Source organism: Malaya genurostris, chromosome 2 (assembly GCF_030247185.1).
Source record: "Malaya genurostris strain Urasoe2022 chromosome 2, Malgen_1.1, whole genome shotgun sequence".
Lineage (NCBI taxonomy): Eukaryota > Metazoa > Arthropoda > Insecta > Diptera > Culicidae > Malaya > Malaya genurostris.
In genome coordinates, this window is record NC_080571.1 from 146,103,824 (window position 1) to 146,124,731 (window position 20,908).

General features: G+C 39.1%; 1 protein-coding gene across 4 annotated transcripts in view; it reads right to left on the bottom strand.

Annotated features, from left to right (window-relative positions):
- LOC131430684 (O-acyltransferase like protein) overlaps window positions 1-20,908 on the bottom strand; it is an 812,547-nt gene that overhangs the window by 589,252 nt on the left and 202,387 nt on the right. For all 4 annotated transcript variants that reach the window (XM_058595837.1, XM_058595839.1, XM_058595836.1 and 1 more), the window contains one exon: window positions 5,264-5,436. In XM_058595837.1, the coding sequence (XP_058451820.1) occupies window positions 5,264-5,436 (173 nt within the window). The remainder of the gene's footprint in view (window positions 1-5,263; window positions 5,437-20,908) is intronic.

A 20,908-nucleotide genomic window follows, 5' to 3' on the forward strand; every position in this document is an offset into this window, starting at 1 on the left:
ACAGATTGTTCGTGGGGGTGTGGTAAGACTTATCAAGTGAGATGGTGCGAGATAAGACTTAAAGACGGTTGGATGAGTTTGAGTACTGGGGTGGGCTATGTTGTTGGGAGAGAGGACTGTTTATGTGTAAGACGAGACTTGGAGAGGGTTTGATAGGACTGAAGGTTGGGCTATTGCTGAGAGAGGGACTTATTACTGAAGTTAGGTAGCTCAGAGGCTGTCGAAGTGTGGTGTGGTGTGGCCGGTTCTTAAGTGTGACAGTGCCCGTTATTCACTGCGGTCCGGGCGGTCCGACCATTTGGCCAGATCGCCCTTTATCTTAGGCAGAACTCCCGTTGCGGCTCTCCAGTGCCGAATGAAATGCTCGACGTGGAATTATATGGACAAACCTTGCGGCATCTCTGCCCATAGCCGCAAGAAGGTCTGCCTCTTCGTTACCCGGGATCCCACTATGTCTAGGAACCCAGCAAATTGTGGTTTTATCACCACAATATGTTTCGATTGCCTGGACTTTCCCGTAAAAATGCGACTCCATATCAGTGATTGGACAATGTTATGGCGATTCCACTTCGGGTGTGGGTGTACTGATGGTCCGTATCAGCCTAAGTCGGGATTCGCAATCCTTTTTGACTTGACTGAAGTGATATGTGAAACTCAGGGTCGAATGTGACGCCGAGTATTCTGGGAAATTTCACAAACGGAACTTGGACAGTTCCTATCCGGACCGGAGATTCGCTGTTGATATGAAGATCCCGACAGAAATGTGAAAGGGTACATTTCTCAGGGGCGATGTTGAAGCCCACGCTTTGCGGATAGCGTTCGCCGTCTGTTAGATGGTTCTTCGAATCATTTTTCTGAATTTGCCAGTGACGATAATTACAATATCGTCTGCGTATACGAAGATACGCACACCTTTGGGAAGAAATTTGTAAACGGAATTCATCCCCATTAGAAATAAGGTTACGGCAATTACCGAGCCTTGGGGGACGCAGTTTTTTTCTGCGAATGGTTGGGAGAGGGATCCGCCTATGTAGACTTGGAAGTTCCTTTGATTTAGGAAGTCTACCAAGAAGACACCCATTCGCCCGTTGATGCCCCAGTCAACCAGTTGTTGAAGGACCCCTTCCCGGTTGACTGTGTTGTACGCTTTTGCTATGTCTATGCATGGCGCATCAAATTGCCTGTGGTCTAGTAAACGGCGCTCTTCGAGAAGTGTGACGAGGCCTGTTTACTAGTCTCTCTAGGATTTTTCCTGTGCATGAGAGAAGGCTTATAGGTCTGAAGTTTTGGGCTGTGAAAGAGCCCGTGCAACCTTTCAATGGCTGACCATTCAATGGCTGACCTGCAGCTACCTCTAAAAAACGTTGGACTGCCATCGTTTAACACCACGGCATCGCACTTCTCGACCGCGCCCAAGATTTCTTCCCCACGTTTGCGACGGAATGTCATCTCTGACTGCCATACCTATTGTTTGGTAAATATTATTACCGGTGGCTGCACTCCAGGAGTAGCAGTGGCTGAGCCACGGGAAATATCCCCGTGGTCGCCAATGTGCGTCTCCTGTAGCGCGATCACGGCGGGGTTGTGGAGGGCCACGAGATGCTGGAGATCGCCGAGCGACTGATGCAAGCCGTTCACATCCCACTGAATGGCTAGCGTGGATTGGGTGGATAGGTTGACGGTATCTGAAGAAGACGAACTGACACTGAGGTTTAGGGATAAGGTGTCAGACCCATCAGCCTGTCCTCCCCCCCCACCGAATGGGGGGTGAATGTTGGCGTTTGGTTGGCGCCATTATCCGTTTGAGTGATGGAGTGGAGGTCATATGGGGGAGTTTCTGGTGTCCTAGTAGTGTTGTGCGGCCCGCACGGTGAGAGCAGGTCGGGACGATGCGCCTGCGCATCGTTAGAGATGGAGGATACTGTGGCGTGCTTAAGACAGTAGGCCGTCTTTTGCCAGATGGGACTTAAGCAGCTTGCTCTGTCATTCGAATTCTCTGCAGCTAACGGTGGCGATTCTCTGTCCTGGACCCAAAAGCCCACCGAAACATGTGGGGGGCAGGCGCGGGGAGCCGGTTCAAATCCACAGCACTACAGTAAGTTCGAGGCTGGTTGTGGTCGTATAATTGGATATTTGGCGAGCGCACCACACTCACTTCTCCAGGATCTGTCGGAGCAGGTCCACAAGAAGGTCACTGGTCTCCTGGTGGGGTTGAGTTGTTGTAATAATGGGGGTGGGTGTGGGTCTGAGATTGTTTGTTTTGAGGGACATTAGGTGGAGAGTCGAGACGATGAGATGGTGAATAGGCAGGATTCGAGAGCACCGCGGGGGAGTCCCGCGCTGAACTTTCGGATGCCTGCCTGGTAGATGATTTAGTTTGTAGTGTTGAAGGGGTGATTCGGGGGGGGTGGGGTATTCAGTCAGAGATTTCGGTATCTATTGGCATGTCAGGTTGAGCATTTGCGCTGGAGATAGATATCGAATCTACTGACATGGAAGAAGAACGAGAGCGAGTTTTTTAACGTAGGCCTGATCCTTAACAGAGATGGAGTCCGGTTCGTTTTGAACTTTCCCTTTGGCGTTTTTTCTTTTGCTCTTGCCGGCACCAGGCGCATCAGGTTGTTACCTTCTCCTTGTAGGTGTCGGATTTGTTCCGTCATTTTTTCAATCTCTTACATAGCGGTCTTCAGGTCGCTGATCTTCTGCTAGTAGTTGTTCTGGTTGTTGTTGTCGGGCTACTTCGTGTTTCCGCTTCGTTCGGCTCGGAGGGTCCGGATCTCCTCGCGTAGAAGAACGATGGTCCTGTCTTTCTATTCGCTTTCTACGAACAGACGCACCTTCAGTTTAGCGGAGAACGAAGTACCTGCCTGACTGGTCTTCATGAGATTCCTTGCCTCGGGAAAGGAGATGCCGTTGTCGACCTTCTGACAATGGCTTCCTCCTCCTTATATTGTTCACAATGTCTACTGTGCGCGGAGTGATCCCCGACACAGTTGGCACATTTCGGCGGGTTCGGGTTTTTGTTGGGGCAGGTCCTGCTCCCATGCTCGAATCTACCACACTGGTAGCAGATCATGGGCGGAGGGTAATACGACTTTATTGCCGTACGGATCAGGCCAACGTACACAAGTTGGGGGCGGTTCGAACCAGAAAAGGATAAGACTAGGAGGGGGGAGTTAGAGACTACTCCGTCTCTCCTGGTGGCAATCCTCCTCACCGCAACGACATTTTGGGGCCGGAGCATTTCCAGGATCACATCGGTCTCTACATTTCTAGTTTCAGGGTCGTATATGAGACCCTGCATTTGGTTAAGGGTTGGGTGGGGAATAACTTCCACTTTCTGTCCATCAATGAGATCCCAGCAGCGCGCGGTAGCCGGCTCTGGACGTTGTTCGGATCGCATACCGGGTTCCTCTCGCCTCCTTGGACGCGGAGATCACCTTCTGCGGGTCCTTCCCCAAAACTTTTTGGACGCTTCTGAGGATTAGAAAGCGGTCGGCAAGTAGACGGACGTCTACCGCGCCTTACTCTCCCACAGCTCTTAACAGAAGTGTCTGCCTATATATCTCGTCCCCGGTGTTCATGATTGCCGGGAGTGAGCTGCTTGGCGGCAAACAGGCTTGGGAAAAGCTCCCCTCCTCCCTAGGGGGTCCAGCCCGGTCAATGCTAGGGTGAGTGGGTGTAGTTTGGGGGGGAATGTATGGTATATATTCAACAGTAAATATATATAGTTGCAGAGAAAAAGAGAGAAAGAATGGGACTTACCGCTACATCCAAAGGTGTCCCAGTCTTTTGCTTAGCAATTACCGAAAAACCAGTGGAAGCGGACGATCAGCGGCTGCGACGAAAGCTCCAACGAGCGAAGATCGCAGCTGCCACACTATCACGGCCTTATCCACGATGGTCGGGTGTCTGCGTCACACTCACTATTACGACCGTATCCACAGTGGTCGGGTATCGGGGATGTCACTAACACTGGTATTGAATCACTGCACTATGTCCGCCTATTCGGCTTTATTCACAACAAGTATGGCCGAATGGTAGGCTTATAACAATGGCGATATAACGTGGTAGCACTAGTCACTTCTGGTTTATACCGTCCATGCGGTTTCACATCACTTACCTCAGCAGAAAGCTGTCCCGAGCACGTGTTTTTATCATAACGTGTTTTCATTCATCATTCATAACGTGTTTTCATTCATCATTCAACTGAATAAAAATTCAGTTTCAATTCGCGTAAAACTGATGAAAACTTTCCGTATTTCCCGGTGAGAAACTTTTCCGAGGCATAGCGCGTGTAGGTAAATGGCCGATAAGAACTACTAAAATCTTCACGGTTCACGAAAAAGCACTCTATAGCAACTCGTGGCGAAGCGATGCGAAAGTACATCCGTCACGAGCCAGTGTTCCTACAGAACTGCGTTTGAAGCTTTTGTCAATAAAATCGAAGGAAATAATTTATTATTCTAGGGAGGCCGTATGGTCTAACATTTTCAAAAATCATAAATTTTCTTTTGTATTCTGTTATAATAAAACATCTCAAGAATGTTTTGTCATGTTTTGAATTCAATTTAAGTAGAAATCTTGGGCCTGTGGGACGAGCTCTTGTTTCTTCGCAAAATGAGATAGCAATTTATAAAGTTCCATAACTTTCAGAGTTTCGTTCCAATAGGCTTGAAAATTTCACAGAATATTCTTAAAATGTTTTACTATAAGAAAATATAAAGAAAATATTAAATTATTTTGAAAAAGTGTTATTCCCTTAAGGGATCAGAAAGAATGAATACTGTAAAATCTATTCTGCAAGTTCCGAAAATGTCACTAATCCTGTTGGTGTCTGTGACATGGAGGCCACAGGAATATTGTCTTTTTTTGTATTAGTGCCTTAATTGGATTGTGAATTTTCTAAACCAGTTAGCACAACTTTTGTCTTTGAAGTTGAATGCTACGGTTTAATATGTGGATATTTTTTTATTGTGAGATTAAAGGTGTTGCTTGCTGTATAGCACCACGCGATAAGTGTTGTCTCTTTTGATCCACTGCAACAATTACCTGTACACCGTACAAATCTGTTACCTGGTGGATGTCTCTGTGGCACCCTTGCACCGCAGCGTTTTGCGAATTGCATCTATATGTTTTTTGTATATGTAAGGTATAAAATAGGTTTGTTTTCAAACTATACCATTATAATCTGTATGAACAATTATATCCAAGCCACATGGTTTCAATAATTCGAAAGATTATCTATTGTATAAAGAATTACCATAGAATCTGGAACGTGCTATCTTTCCAAAGGGAAAAATTATTCAACGTTGGAGATCTCACGCCTAATATCTCGAAACTTTGCTGTGTAGTACGACTTGCACGAGTCATTTGAACAACATCTCGTAGCTGGCAGGTTCCAGGAAGGCACAGTCCCATCAATATTGTTCGAGGCTGCAATAAAGATATTAAATAAGTGAATTATTAAAAAGTGCATAGCAGTAACAGATGAAACTGAATATTTACTGGTTGCAATGAAACATAAGTCTGTACTTTAGTAAAAGCGATTGTATAAAATGAAGATTAATATCTTAGTACTACCACTACTAGCTGTAATACACGGTGTTTGTCCGAAATGTATTGTGAGAGTAAATGAATGCTGTTTAGGCTGTTTTCGGTTAAATGACTCCGTTTCGCCCAAACAATTCTTAAAATGTTTGCTTTAGTAACCTGGTGTTGCCTTATGTCGGACTATAAACGCGTAGATAATTTTCTTTCCAAGAAAGCCTTTCGCCATTCCTCATAGTTATCTGTGATATAATAGCAAATCGTACTTTCTAGAATGAATGAATTGCAAAATATTTTAAAATTCGCTATTTATTAAATAAAGTCAATTATGAAATAGTAGTGCCAAACTTTCGCAACGCGATTGTAGGCTTCTGGAGTGATACAAAAGAATGTGAGAACGAAGTTATAGATAGTAAAGAAATGAGTTGATTGTATTAGGGGTATAAATAAGTTCGAGCTGATTCTTCTTATTTTCAATGTTCATTGACAAAATTTGTTAACTAATTCTAAGTTCAACTAACTCATCCGCAAGCCACTACGTCTTACTCTACTATGGGGCACCTTTTCAAAATTCGCCGTGTGAAAGAATGGGTAGAAAATAATCGTAAATATCTCCTGTTGATCTAAATCGAAATAGTTCCATATTACCTAATATACGATCTGCAATTTATGATTAAATTTTGAAGTATGTTACCATTTAGACCCTTTACCCTATACCGAGCGATGCGAGCAAGTGAATTTTTCATAACACTTTTCAGTACGATTAGGTGATCATCTTAGTTTGCCATAAGTGGTACATAGATGCTATAAATATTACAGTTGGACAGCTTGTCTTAGCTATATTGTAAATGTTCAGGTATCTATTAGTTTGAAAAAAATATTGTAAAATGATTTGAGGATCAATATAAGTTCAGCGATATGAAATATAAAATACGGTCTGAATGAATAAATAAATAAACAAACGCGAAACATTGTTAAACATTTACAATTTACAAAAAATACAATCACTGGAAACCGCGGAAACACTCGAGACTAGAAAGCAGGAAATAGGGCGGGCGGAATCACAAAATAGTGGGAGAGACTGAGCTACTGGGGCGGAAAGTTATGAAGAAAAGTTGATCAGATTACATTAGCGCTTCAAGCAAGACAGAGGCTAAAGACATCGGAAAAAAGTTGTACAGAAAAAGATAAGTGAAGGTTTTAGTAGATTACCTATGAAATAAAGAAGTTAGAAGGAAGCGATAGAAAAATCAGGTATGAAATGTGAATATTGAAGAAAGCCCCAGTAGCATACCTAATACCGGCCTTGTCATCGGCGTCTAGGATCCATTATATTTACGCAATTAGAAATCATGGCGACATAGCAGCTTGCTGTACACCCGAAACCAGCGGAGTTGCATACCGACTTACAAAATAGTGCGGTTAAGCACTACGTTCGTCCACCCAGAACGGCATTTGAGGCTAACTGAGATCCGCTTGAGTCAAATCCACCCACCATTGTCCGCAAAACTGCAGAGTAGCAACAGAACAACCGGAGAGAGTTTCCTGCAAAGATCCAGCATACACCGGCCGGCCACACACGCACACCTATAAATTGTAAGTTGACAATAAAAATTTGTTATTATAAAAGAGACCGTAGTTTGTCCTTCTGACTGGTGAACAAGTGACCTTAAGCCGACCCTGAAGCCTACGTGTCTCAAGCTCGTGCTAGCTATAAAAAGAGGTCTTCGGAGCCCACCCCAGACGGTCCCCGTGGCTCTGACCAGGAACTAGGGAATTAGATACCATAACCCGTCCGGTTGCGGTGGAGAGTAATAGGTTGGGTTTTTCAAACTTTTTGATATAATGAGGAATCAGCCCCGATGTTCAACTGGACTAGTACTAAAGGTAACCAGGTAGTCGAAATATCCTAGTCGAAAATTAATCATTTCTTCTTATGGATTCAAGAACGGCATTTTTGGTTGAAGCTGAATTCTGATCCGGAATTCTGAACTTAATTTAAAGTATAAATTTTGTTTGAGAATTCAATTTTATAACTTTATAAGAATAGATCAAAATTCCGTTCTACAATTAAGGTAGCGCTTCGCCGTGGTCAGGTCGAAGCGAGACAATTCACTGCTTCCTCCTGCTTTGTCGCCGAAATTTCACCCTAAATTGCAAATTTCTCCAATACTAACCCGATTCACGAAAAATCAAAAACATACGATTGTAGATTAATTATTTTACTATGCATTTGGCGAAAAATATCAGTTAGAAAGCGTTTCTTTCGCGAGATTTCGTGCGAGTTTTGTAAAAAATTTGTTTTCTTTTTTCTTTTTCTCGCTATAAACAACTCGCATGTGTAGGGATGTGCTACTGTTTTCAACAAAGCGTATAACGAGAAATGTTTTTACGCTGCGAAACTAAGGGGATGACAAAAATGAACACGTGTCGACTAGCTGTATCTTAGCTTATTTGTGACCGATATTGAAAGTTTTATCATCTTTGGAAAGGTAAATTCCTTTAGAATAAAATCTGTTATGGATAATGCTAAATAGTGTTGTTATTTCAAAGTTATCATAACAAGTAAATAAACTGTCTTTGACTAACGATATCTCAACGGTTGGAATCATCAAGTAGTATTTCTGATCAAACTCCATTGCAATATCCATTTTTTATCACTTATTTCGTTTTCAAAAAGGATAATGAATTACTTCCATTTGATTTCATACTAAAGTAAAATGGAAATGAATCAATTTGAAGCACAAGCTCAATTTATTAACGTGAATGACAATAGAAAGATAACTTTATAATTAAATTAATCTGGTTCACATGTTTTGTTACTAAATTTTGGAACATATTTTCGTCGAAAACTATGGTATCTCGTTTCAGATTGTCTCGAAAGTAAGCCAATCTCAATTTACACATACATACATACACAAATGAAATCGAATGTAGCAGAGACACATAATTCTAGTTACCTGACGCTTTACGCTTCTTTATTGATTCTCTGAGCACGGCATTTTTTTTTTTGTTCGCCTTTCTTCTCCTTGTTTGAAATCCTATTGTGTTTCGAACAGAACAAACAAACCGATTTTCACGATGCGAACGAATATCGAGTCCAAATGCAACTGAACGGGCGTCGGTTCAAGCACAACTATCCGAATCCTTTTATGCAGAGTTCAGCTTAAATGTTGCTGGTATGTGTATATGAACGTAGCGTAGCAACAGGATACCGTTGGCCGGCAGGTTTTGCGCAACTCTCAATGCCTATATTGTTTGTATTTTTTCTTTCTTTCTTTCTGTTACTCTCGGTGGAAGGATATGTAAGCAGCGAAGCCAACCTTATGCATTTATTCGTACATCTACGGATTTTTCATTATCCTTCTCTTCAGATTTCACATCAGATATCTTTTGATATCTACAGAAAATATTAATATCGCACGTTTTTTTCTGAGAACAGCCAATAATACTGTCCTAATTCACTTTAAAAATTGTTATGGAAGGACGCAACTGAGGTATTATAGCCACTCACTTTTCTCGGAGATCTTTGAACCGATATTTACAAGCTTGGATTCAAATGGTGTTAAAATGCCATAAGAATATCTTAACTTTCATTCGGATCCAACCACACGTTTCAGATGTATGGTACTTAGTGTAACAATGTCAATTTGAAAATAGTTTTTCCATTAGTTTCTTTAAATTGACTAGTAAATTGATCTACGCGGAACCACCCGCGATCCCATTTCAACCAGAATATTATTTGATTTTCTGAATTCGACTGGTTAAAATTTGGTACAACTAATCGATTGTTGTTTTAACTAAACTGTCATTTTTGTTTTTCGATTAGCAGAAACGATGGTTGAAACAACTAATTCAACTGTTTGAGAAAAAAAGCTGTCAATTAGTGAGGACACATACCTTTCAATTTCAACAAATATTTTAGTTGAAATAACTGGTGTTGTTATTGAAACAAAATTCTGTTAGTTGAAAAATAAATCGGTTTTATTTGTTTGTTTGTTTTGAGATCAGTAAATTTCTAAATTCTAAAAAAATACTTCTGATTCGATCGGAAATGATTGATGTAGAAAAACGTTTTTAATCAGCAAAAGTGCCCGGAGGGGCGGATAAATTAGCGAAATTATTAAATTTACCTAAAATGATGCCTTCAAACGGTTGAACTAAAGTTATGCACTGATAATTTTAGTCAATTTATATGAGCATGAGGTGCATCAACGGCTGAGAATTGGAATTTTGCGACGGCAATTCAAACGCGCCATTCAATCGCAGCGCGTTCTATGTGTTTGAAACCCTTCGCTCCTGTTACTTTTATAAATTAAATTCATGTTATTGCTAATGCATGAACATCATCATCGGTATCAAACAGCTGGAAGTAAAACAGTCTGCTGAAAGTAAATAATGATCGAATTTGAAGCATAAAATTTTTGCGCATACCTGAAAGATTACGAGATGATCATTCATTAACATTTTCTAATTTGTCACCAAATCTTTTTCATCTCAAACGAGGTTAACTTTATCACAACCAAAGATAAACTCAAGATGGAATAGTCTACGATTTCTCAAGTACCATTCAAATAGGACCCCTCGATGATTTCGGTTCACCGTCAGTTGTACTTCAATTATTATTTAAAACAAAACAACAAGCGTCGTAACCACAGACTAACAGACATGACAGTATGAGTAATTTCTTATAAAAATATTTTTTCGTGATGCACTAGTTCCACCTATATTGTACTGCGCGAACTATTTACTATCTGTACACCCCTTGTGTTATGTAAAAGTTTTTTTTTACTAGTTGGTTTCCCCTCGTTTGTCAACACCGATCAGCTGCTTGCAGGGTTGCCTGATTTCATCAAAATATTTGAAAATAAATCGTCACAATAAATTATTTGATTATGTTGATAATATATTTAACATTTTCGCGATGTTAGAAGGTAACCATTTATTTGACTAAACGTTGTTCATCTAGACTATTTTTTATTGTGTTGGTAGTTTTCACCCGAAATTAAGTGGCGGCAGACCAGAAGCAAGTAAATATTGTAACAAAGCGAGTTCGATTTGGTATTGCGTTGGAGGATGAGAAGTAGGCAAAATTATGTATATAGTTTTGGCAATATGTATTAAATCTGTATCCTGCATGAAATTCACATGGACGTGTACAAATCAAAACATTACAGGTAATTCTGTATGAATGGCAACTCTGTTGGTAAATGAAAAAAATAAACACTGTCTAGATGACAGACAGGATGTTTTTGATAGGGTTACGTGGCGCCATCATGACACATGTGAGTACTGTCCCAAATAAAGGAATATTCAAAATGACCGTTAAAATGATTGAAGAATTAAATTTGAGTGTCCTGTCTGTTAGTCTGTGTCGTAACTTTGACAGTGTTTGTTTATATAGAATTAACCTTAAGTTGCAATACGATAAAAATTGCAGTTTTCCGCTGCATATCGAGTGGATGTTGCAACAGGAAAACAAAAATCAATTAGAATTATTGCTAAGAATCTATTCAATTTTCAATATTCTTATCTTAAGAAGCATTAAAGCGAATGGATGTTGCAACATATTTTGTGCGGTATGTTTACTTCCTTCCAAACTTGTATTGTTGCTATGGAATGTTACCGTCATTTTCAAATGTTTATCGACGCTTTTTAACGAAGGGTCAACAAAATTACACCATTACTAAGTTCACTGGTTCACGATTACTGGTTCGATAATTTTCGATGAATCGTATGGGACATTGTAATCTTGAGTTTATCTTTGATCACAACACCGCTGTTAGATAAACACTTGTTATCACAAAATTCTCAAATCGAATGAACACAATTTCACCAAACGCTTTAACCATCGATGTTGTTTTCATTTACATTTTGAAGCGACGCGAACAGATTTCAACTAAAAAAGTTGTTGATTTTGCATTGCGATTATTGTTTTGCTTTCAACTGTCTCCGGCATTTGACAGCATTCAGAACAACATATTTTTCAACTACTTGAATATATGCAAATCGAAAACCATTTTGGTTAAATCAAAAAGAAATTAGTTAAATCAACTATCGCAAAAATCAAAAACTGCGATATCGCAATTTAATGATCGAAGGGTTCTCCGTGTAGTTTACAGATCATGATAGTATGTAACCAAATAAAGGATTGATAGTTCCATAAATCATTTGCTGAATTTCATCCAAGTCTTGTTTCAGGACATTTTATTTCTAAAATTCGAACCGTCATAGAGAATCGCGAAACATTTTGTAGCTTATATTAGTTTATGGTTGAATGAACCGAATGCCACTATGCCGATATTCAGTTTTCGGTTTCAGAAGTACCGGCAATAGCAAACAAACGTGATGAAATGGAGCTCACGGAGAGATAATTAGATGAAACAGAGCGACTAGATGCAATACGTTGAAAAAATCTAATGCCTCCCCATATGGAAAATAAAAAAAAATCTGAGCACTTGATAGCAAATTAAAAAAAAAATCCATAAGTAAGTTTATTTCTTAAGGCAGTTCACATAAGTATTTCTTCGTCGTTGAATCACTTTTATATATAATTCTTATCCTAATATAATACTAATATAGTCACAAAGATTTGAGTTTAATAAAACATATTCCTCTTATTTTTTAAATATATATTATAAAATTAGCTGAAATTTTTATACATTTTGTTGTTGATTTCGTAACCTATTTTAAGTATGTTTTTATCAGAACATCATTTTCATTAAAATTTTGCTATTGGATGAACTAATGGACGCAGTAGCAGTCAGAACTAACTCTCAACAGGTCACGACAAGCAAGAATGTCTCGAACTGGGACATTGGATAGTATACCTTGGGTACGAAAAGAATTTAATAGTTGAGATCTGACATCAAGATACTCCACGCATGTCCAAATGACGTGATCAATATCACGAGAACCTTCGCCACAAGCACAATGATTAATCTAGGAAAGTCCAATCCTAAAAAGATGTGCATATAACGTGTAGCGATTGGATATGAGACTTGACATCACACGAATGAAATCCCTACTCACATCCAGTCCCCTGAACCATGCCTTTGTCGATATTTTAAGAATAATTGAATGCATCCACCGACCCAGATCACCTCTATCCCAAGAAGAATTCGTTAAAAGCGGCTCTTTTCTTGCATGGAATGAAGCAATGAGCTGGAACGCATCCTATAGTGATTTGTTAATTATTATTCAATATGTCGCTCAGGCACTGTTTTATTTTGCCCAAGAGAAACGGCTCATTCTTGCCAGTTATGCTTGAGTGAATGGCTTCAACTCCACTCAGACTATCTGTGAAGAGGAAATAATGGTTGGGAGATAATGTGACGATTACACTCAAGCTATAATAACCACTGCTGCTAACTCTGTTATATAAACAGATGCAGGTTCTTGACTTCATTTTCTCAGAGTCAATATACCTGAACTTACTTGTAAATATTTTTGGGATTTCCATCGAGCGTAGGTGATCCGGAATTCCACGCACTTCGCGCTGCATGGATGTGTCGAAAAATAAAGTTGAGTCAGGGACATTTAGGAGGCTGACACGGATAGGAATATATCTTGAAGGGTTGATTTCCTGTGACATATGGTTAAAATATACTGTCATGAATCTTGTTTGAGATTGAAGCTCAACTAGCCTTTTGAAGTTACTAATAACCAGGGGATTCAGTACCTCACATCTTATCAGGAGGCGTGATGAAAGCTCCCAACTCTCGCCAGAACTTCAAGACTCATTGTATGTGTCGAATGCATGCAGCCTAAGGCAATTCGCAAACAACGGTGCTGAATTCGCTCAAGTTTGATAATATGAGAGTTTGCAGTGAAACGAAAGCAAACGCATCCATATTCCATCACATTCCAAACTACACTCCGAGGTATTTGAAAGATATAACTTGCGCGATAATTTTTCCCGTCATATGAAGCTGTACGGGATCATGCTTTCTTGAAAAGGTGACCAGCTTTGTTTTCTCCGCAGAGAATTCAATACCCAGATACAGGGCCGCCGAGAGAAAAAACCGGGTCCGAAGGGATTTCAATACGGGCCCTCTTCGAAAATACCTCTATCTTGAAGGATTGTAGGAACCAAAATAAACAAAAAGTTCCAAGGTATGGTCCATTGTGAGCAACAATTTTTAAATCTTCGAATTTACGAAACAAAAATTTTTAATTTACGAAACAAAAATTTTTAAATCTTCGAATTTACGGGCTCCCTAAAAAGTTCGTTTCTATTCTTTCATACTTCACTTCAATTTACTCTTCTGTCATTACACTTATAAAATTTCTTGTCATCAGCACTATCAGTACTGCAATTTTATGAGGTATTCAAAACTATGCGGACTCAGCAGAAAAATATTTTTTACAGCAAGGTTCTCAATTCGGCTTATCGTTTTTTACCTTGCGGAGAACATCAATCCGGTAATGTTTCTTCTACAAGAGATTTATTACAAATTTTGTTACAATGCAAGATGAATCGTATAAATTATGACTGAAATGTAAATCGAACTCAAGCCAAACAAAGTCTTGATTTTACGTTCCTTTTGTGAATCTTTACCAACCATTGACAATTTCAACAGATTTCCAAGGTGATTTTTAGCGTACAAATTTATATCATGGCTGGTGCTACAATCTTATTGACGCAATAAAAGCTTTTTATCGGGATTCAACAACTGATTGGGGAGAATATCTGCCGGTCTCATAAGAAACCTGTATATGTTCAGATAACTATAAAATACTTCGCCCCTCTTAGAGCAGTATTTTCAGTTTCTATCAAAATTCAAACACAGCACACATGGCAATAACAACATCATGACAGTTTGATAGATTCGAATTGAACTTACACATTGGCCAATAAAATGATACTTTATTTTCTCATGACATATATTGTATCCAACATAATTTGTTTACGAAAAAGTAATGATGAAAATCATTACTGATTTCTGGTGCTACTGAAACACGAATAGAAATTATTTTACAAAGTAGTAATACTTACTTACATTTTCTACTCATCTATATTCAACGTTTACGCAGAGATAACGGACAACGAAAACAAAAGAAATGTTGTTAGCGTCTACCACATGTGGCATTTTGCACACCCCAATGCATGCGTTGACATTGTGTGCGTGCGAAAGAATAAGGAAAAACTCATTTATTTTTATAACTCGCACGAAATCTTTCGATAAAAACGTTTATCAGGCACAAATTATATACGAATCGATAGAAAAAATAATTACCTAGAATCGTATGTTCTTGGAATTTCCGTTTGCTTCCCCGTTTTCTCACAATTTTGGGTAAAGTGCATAAAACCCCGGGATAGGCAGCGAACTCCCGTGACCACGGCGAAGCGCTACCTTAAATTCGGAAAGCCGAACAAACGCAGAGTGATGCCACCCCATATAAAAGTTGGCAAAAACCCCAACTATGGAGACAAGTGTTTGTTTAATACGTTTTTATCGATAATTCCATATCAGATTTTTTTTTGTTATATTTGAAAAAATATTTTTACACCGAAAAAAGAAATATCATTTTCCTAATGTATATATAAGAAATGCTATATTTTGGCATATTTGTATTTTCTAGCATAGCTCCGAAATAACTTAACAGATTTCTAGCATACTTGGCAAATATGCTTCCTCCACTACAAAGAGTATCGTAAGAGCATTTTTGAAGGGAGTGGTATGTAGCAAAAGCTCCTAGCATGGGGAGTCGAATTTAATTCATTTGATCAAATTAACTGAGAATCGAAACAGTTATTTTTGGCATCTCAGAGGTGATGATTAAAAGAGTTTGATTAGAGGAGATGATGCAGAGAGTGTCCCTACTCAGAAAATGATACTATAACTCAGAAACAAAAGATAAACATTCATCCCAAATTTTCTAATAAAATATGTAGAACTGTTTCAGCTTTCAGAAAAAAATGTAAAATGAGTCCCCACACAATCCCCATTGAGCGCAAACCATGAAAATCGTTGATTAATTATGCTATATATATATATATATATATATATATATATATATATATATATATATATATATATATATATATATATATATATATATATATATATATATATATATATATATATATATATATATTTCTTTTTATTTCTTTTGGAGTAGGGGAAAGCCCGATGGAGATGAAATTTGGCAATCTGTCTCTCTCTCCAGCAGTCCTTAAACCTCCTCATCATTTGTATCAACAGATTACAATGATCTAACAGATACATTTGGGCTTAACACTATAACTAGTTGATGACACTAAACATTGCAGGGTAGTAATAGCGCTCTTGCTTAAAAGGTGAGAGAAGAGAAAAGTGGGTAGGTAAATGTTATATAAGGGTTGGTGAGGGGGTGGTAAACGAGAGTGGGCTAATGACGCTGTTAGAATCGGCATGTAGATCTAATTAGTGACCAAAGAGATGATGAAAGACAGAGAAAACGACGGGGTTAGAATCGGCATGAAGATCTGGTTTGTGATCGAAAAACGGATGGTGAATGACAAAGAAAAAGTAGAATGGACGACCGAGTTAATTTAGACGAGCGAATCTAGTTAGTTTCCAATGGAGGTTGTGAAGAGACGGAGTGGGAAAGATCACAATAATCCAGCAGATACCATGTCATATACTTATTACTGACAATTAAAACTATACCTATTACTAACCTCAATACTCAAAAAGTAGATAAGTAATCCAGAAACGATTTTTTCACGGTGTTGCGATATAGGTGAAAATCGAACAAGTGAGAACATCGATTATATAGACGACACATACTAGAAAACGGTTCGTTATAGCCGTAATTAGTGCGAGCAGATTGAATTCTTAGAAATGGATGAGATCGGAGATTGCGAAAATTAATAGTTAGGTTCAGTTTAAGTAACAATTCGGGGCAATCAGTTTGAGATTGTAACAAATCCGCCACGAAAATAACTCTACAGATGTCTCGACGTACGGATAACAGGTCTAAATCGATAAGTTTACAGCGCTCACTATAGCTGGGAAGGTTGTTGGGATCCCTCCAAGGAAGACTCGGGCAAACTGAATAAATTTATGCTGAATAGCTTCTATGCGTTGGATGTCGAGTTGATAATAGGGAGCCCAGACGACTGCACCATATTCGAGTATAGAGCGAACCAGTGCACAATATAGTGCTTTAAGACAATATATCTTATTAAAGCTCTTTATAATGCGAAATATGAATCCTAGCATTTTGGAAGCCTTAGAGATCGTATACCCTACGTGATTCTTAAAATTAAGTTTTGAATTCAACAGAACCCCTAAGTCCTTGACAGTCGATTCTCGTTTGAGAATAGTCTGGGAAGTGGTATAGTCGAATACAACTACTGTGCGTTTACGTGAGAAAGAAATTACGGAAAATTTTGAAGCATTCAGGACCATTCTATTGAGGTCGCACCAACTGGAGAAGATATCTAACTGTTTCTGCAGGAATCTGGCATCTTCCAGGTCTTTAATAGGATGATACAATTTAAAATTGTCGGCGAATGATAGTTTTTTACATTGCAGCACAAGGTTCAAATCATTCAGATACAGCAAAAATAAAAAGGGTCCGAGGTGACTACCCTGAGGTACCCCCGAGTTAGTTAGGAAGGGTGCGGCTGTGCAGTCACCGATTTTAACTATCATAGTACGGTTAATCAAATAAGACTGCAGCCAGTTCAAAAAAGGACCTCTGAATCAAGTCTCCCGAGTTTAGCAATAGCTATTTGGTGATTTATTTTATCAAAAGCAGCGGAGAAGTCAGTATATATAGCGTTAACCTGCTGTCGCGCCTGTAACGACTGAATGACATAGGAAGTATAACACACAAGATTCGTAGATGTAGATCGTTTTGGCATGAAACCGTGCTGAGTTGAAGATATAAAATTAGAGCAATTGTGTATGATGAAATCCAAAACGACTAATTCAAAGAGCTTAGATACAGCACAAGAAGCGGCAATTCCTCTGTAGCTCGATATTTCACATTTATTGCCTTTTTTAAATACGAACACTTTTTGAGAACTATAGACGAAATGCCATCAGGCCCAGCACTTGTTGATTTTTTCAGCTTAGTTCATGCCGTACTGTACTTTTTTAAAGCAATTCGTTTGGCTCGTTTAAAACGTTTTAGAGTTTGGTTTGACCAGGGTGGATAACTAGATTTTTGTTGTTATTCCTTAGGTACAAATTGCTTTATAGCATCGGAAATGATCTGCGTCCAGAGAGAAACAGCAGAGTTACAATCGCAGTTCGATAATAAGGAGTTCCAATCGAAAGCTAATAAATACCTATTCATTGCTTCAAAATTTCCATTCCTGTAGTCGTAAAAAATGATTCAGAAACTTCGTTGAATAAAACAGGCGAACATCCATGAATGGAAATATGGAGTGGGGATGGTGATAGCAGGTTTTAACAAGCGGAGAAGGAGCAAGAATAACAGAGCAAGTGTTTCTGAGTTCTTGACTAACGAAACAGAGATCAAGCAAACGATTGTTACTATTGTGATTATGGTTTAACTGAACTAATCCAGCAGTATTATAGCTGTCCAAAAGCATAAGGGAGGAAGGGATTTTAGACGAATGGGCTACATCGGGGAATAAATAATTAGAAGAGGAGGGAGACCATTTAATGCCGGGGAAATTATAGGCACCCACAATGATCATTTTGTCGTGAAGAGCCATTTGATTTTCAACTTGCGAGAGTGAGCTCAGATGTTGTTCGAGCAATGATAGATCATTGATGCGATCAGGCGGGAGATAAATAACGCCAATATATAGCGTGTAGTATGTATGTATGAGGGCAACCCAAAGGTCTTCAACGGAACAATTCGAGAGAGATAACTGATGGGATATAAAGCGTGAGCGACAAGCGATCAAAACACCACCACCGGTCTTTTTATGGCTGTTCTGCTCAGTACGATCTTGTCTGTATACAGAGAATGAGTTACCGAAGATTTGCTTGGAGAGTGTATTACTGTTTAACCAAGTCTCCGTGCACACGTATATGTCATATGAAAGGTCTGAGCAAGTGAGACGGTAATCTTCCAAAGAGCAATTGATTCCACCGGCGTTTTGATAGTAGAAACTCAAACTAATGTTGTCTGGAATTTTGTTCTTTGCTGGTTGAGGACACGAGACAGTCTTGGTGGTAATGAAAATATTCGAGGAGATTGCAAGCGAGTGTTGTTGTGGATATCTTATTGATGAGGGGGTGGAGGATGGGGAGAATTCGAAACTCGATGAATTGATTGTCTCGACTTGAGGGCTAAAAAAGAGGTAATAGATATACCGTATGGCCAGAAGTCCGGAGAATTAATTTGTTTTTCAAAGGAAGGAGGAACTGTTATTTTAAATGAGACGAATGATAGCGGTCTGGTAAGGTTCGTTCCTACGAGTTTTTGGCATTTCACTAAACTTCTGCTGCACTCAATTCTAGAACTCACATAGTTGATAATATTCTCTTCGGTTTCATTTGGCATGAACCGTGTTAAGTAGAACCATTTACCTGTATCAGGCATTTGTTGGCGCGGGGGAGCTACTAAGTGAGGTGTAATTGCATTTGTATTATCATCTGAATGGTTGATTTTGATTTGTCTTTGAGGGATGGAACTGCCTATGGAATTAACTATAGTGTAAGCTGGGGAGACTGTCGGAGGGGGGCCAGTATAAGGGTTGTTTGATAAAACTGAGATGGTAGCTTGCCTGTTATTAGTTGCTGAATGTTGAGACTGGTGTGATTGTTGTGAGCTGAACGTTGCTGTAGTTTTTGAACTGGTGAGGTGCGATGCAGCAAGTGATGTTGAATCTTCCATGATGAAAGCGGCGGGAGTACAGTTGATCGCGCTAGTTGGGACGGTGGAGGAAGACGATGACGGAAGGCAAGTTTCTGAACTCACAACGCTTGATATGACAGTAATCTCACTACTATTGGTGACCATCATTGGCGTTAAGACAGCTTTCCCTTGTATAGAAGTGATGTTAGGTTGTGTCGAACTGTTTTGCAAACTAACGGTTGACGGTGCAAAGGTGTCGGAAGCAGGTATCGGAGCATCGACTTTGGCCACTTTATCTGGCTGTGTAATGGATGGCCGGCTAGTGCTGCTAGTACGAGGACGTCTGTTGCTGTTGTCGAATATAGACTCGAAGAGATTTGTCAAATACAACTTTAAGTTGTCGAGGCGTTCGTGGAATGTTGTACCGTTGTTTACGGAGGGATCCAATCGATACCGAAGACCAGATAGGTTGATGCAGGTTGAGAAAACATACAGCAAAAAATCTGCAATGAATCTGTTAAAGCGCTGACTTATTTCAATATAGAAGTAGTACGCTGGATAACCAAACTCATCGTGTCTTGTGTCGAATTGTTTCTATTTGAGGACACACGGCATTTAGGGCAAATCCAACATACTCCAGGCGAGTCACGAATGGACTTGAAGAGCGAATTGTTCACATTGGAGCACTTAAGATGAAAACTATCAGAACAGTGTTCACAAGTTATTTTACTGTTTCTCGATCCAGACGAATCGAAATAGGGTTCAGCATCGCATTTACTTCTTGTCATATATATATATATATATATATATATATATATATATATATATATATATATATATATATATATATATATATATATATATATATATATATATATATATATATATATATATATATATATATATATATTAACCGTTCGGACCTTGTGTCGGTTTTTCTTTAATAACATTTTTTACAGATATCGGATTATGTTATAGTCTTTGAAGGTTTTCTTCCTCATTAAATTTCCTACAAAAATTACATGTCCGCTGATTTTCTGAGTATATAGGGTGACCTCCAGATTATTTTTTTGTTAAAAGTTAGTTTTCCCATACTAAATCCCATACAAACTTTGAACCGCGGGCGCGAAAATATAGTTTCTCCTATCGAGCTAAAATTTTGCATGGTGCTTATGGGACCCAAAAGGAACACGAAAAGTTTAGTGGAGCTGAAATCAATATTTTGTCCCACCCTAATGTGCACCAAAAAAAGGAAAAAAATAGTCACACACGTTTCTCAGAGATGACTGAGCCGATTTTCACAGACTTAAATTCAAACGAAAGGTCTTATGCCCTCATACAATTTTAAAATTTGATTTATCAGCAACGGTTAAGCCGATTGCCATGAATCATGATTCAAATTGAAGCTCTCATTGTCTTTAAATAGACCATGCAATTTCATCCAGATCCGACTTCCGGTTCCGAAGTTATAGGCCGATGACTGTCAAAACATTTAAATCGTCATTCAACATGACGATGCTGGTACGCGTCGTTTTGTGCGGTTTTGTTCCGTTCGCCGCGTGCTTTGTTCAATCTCGTATAGCGTACC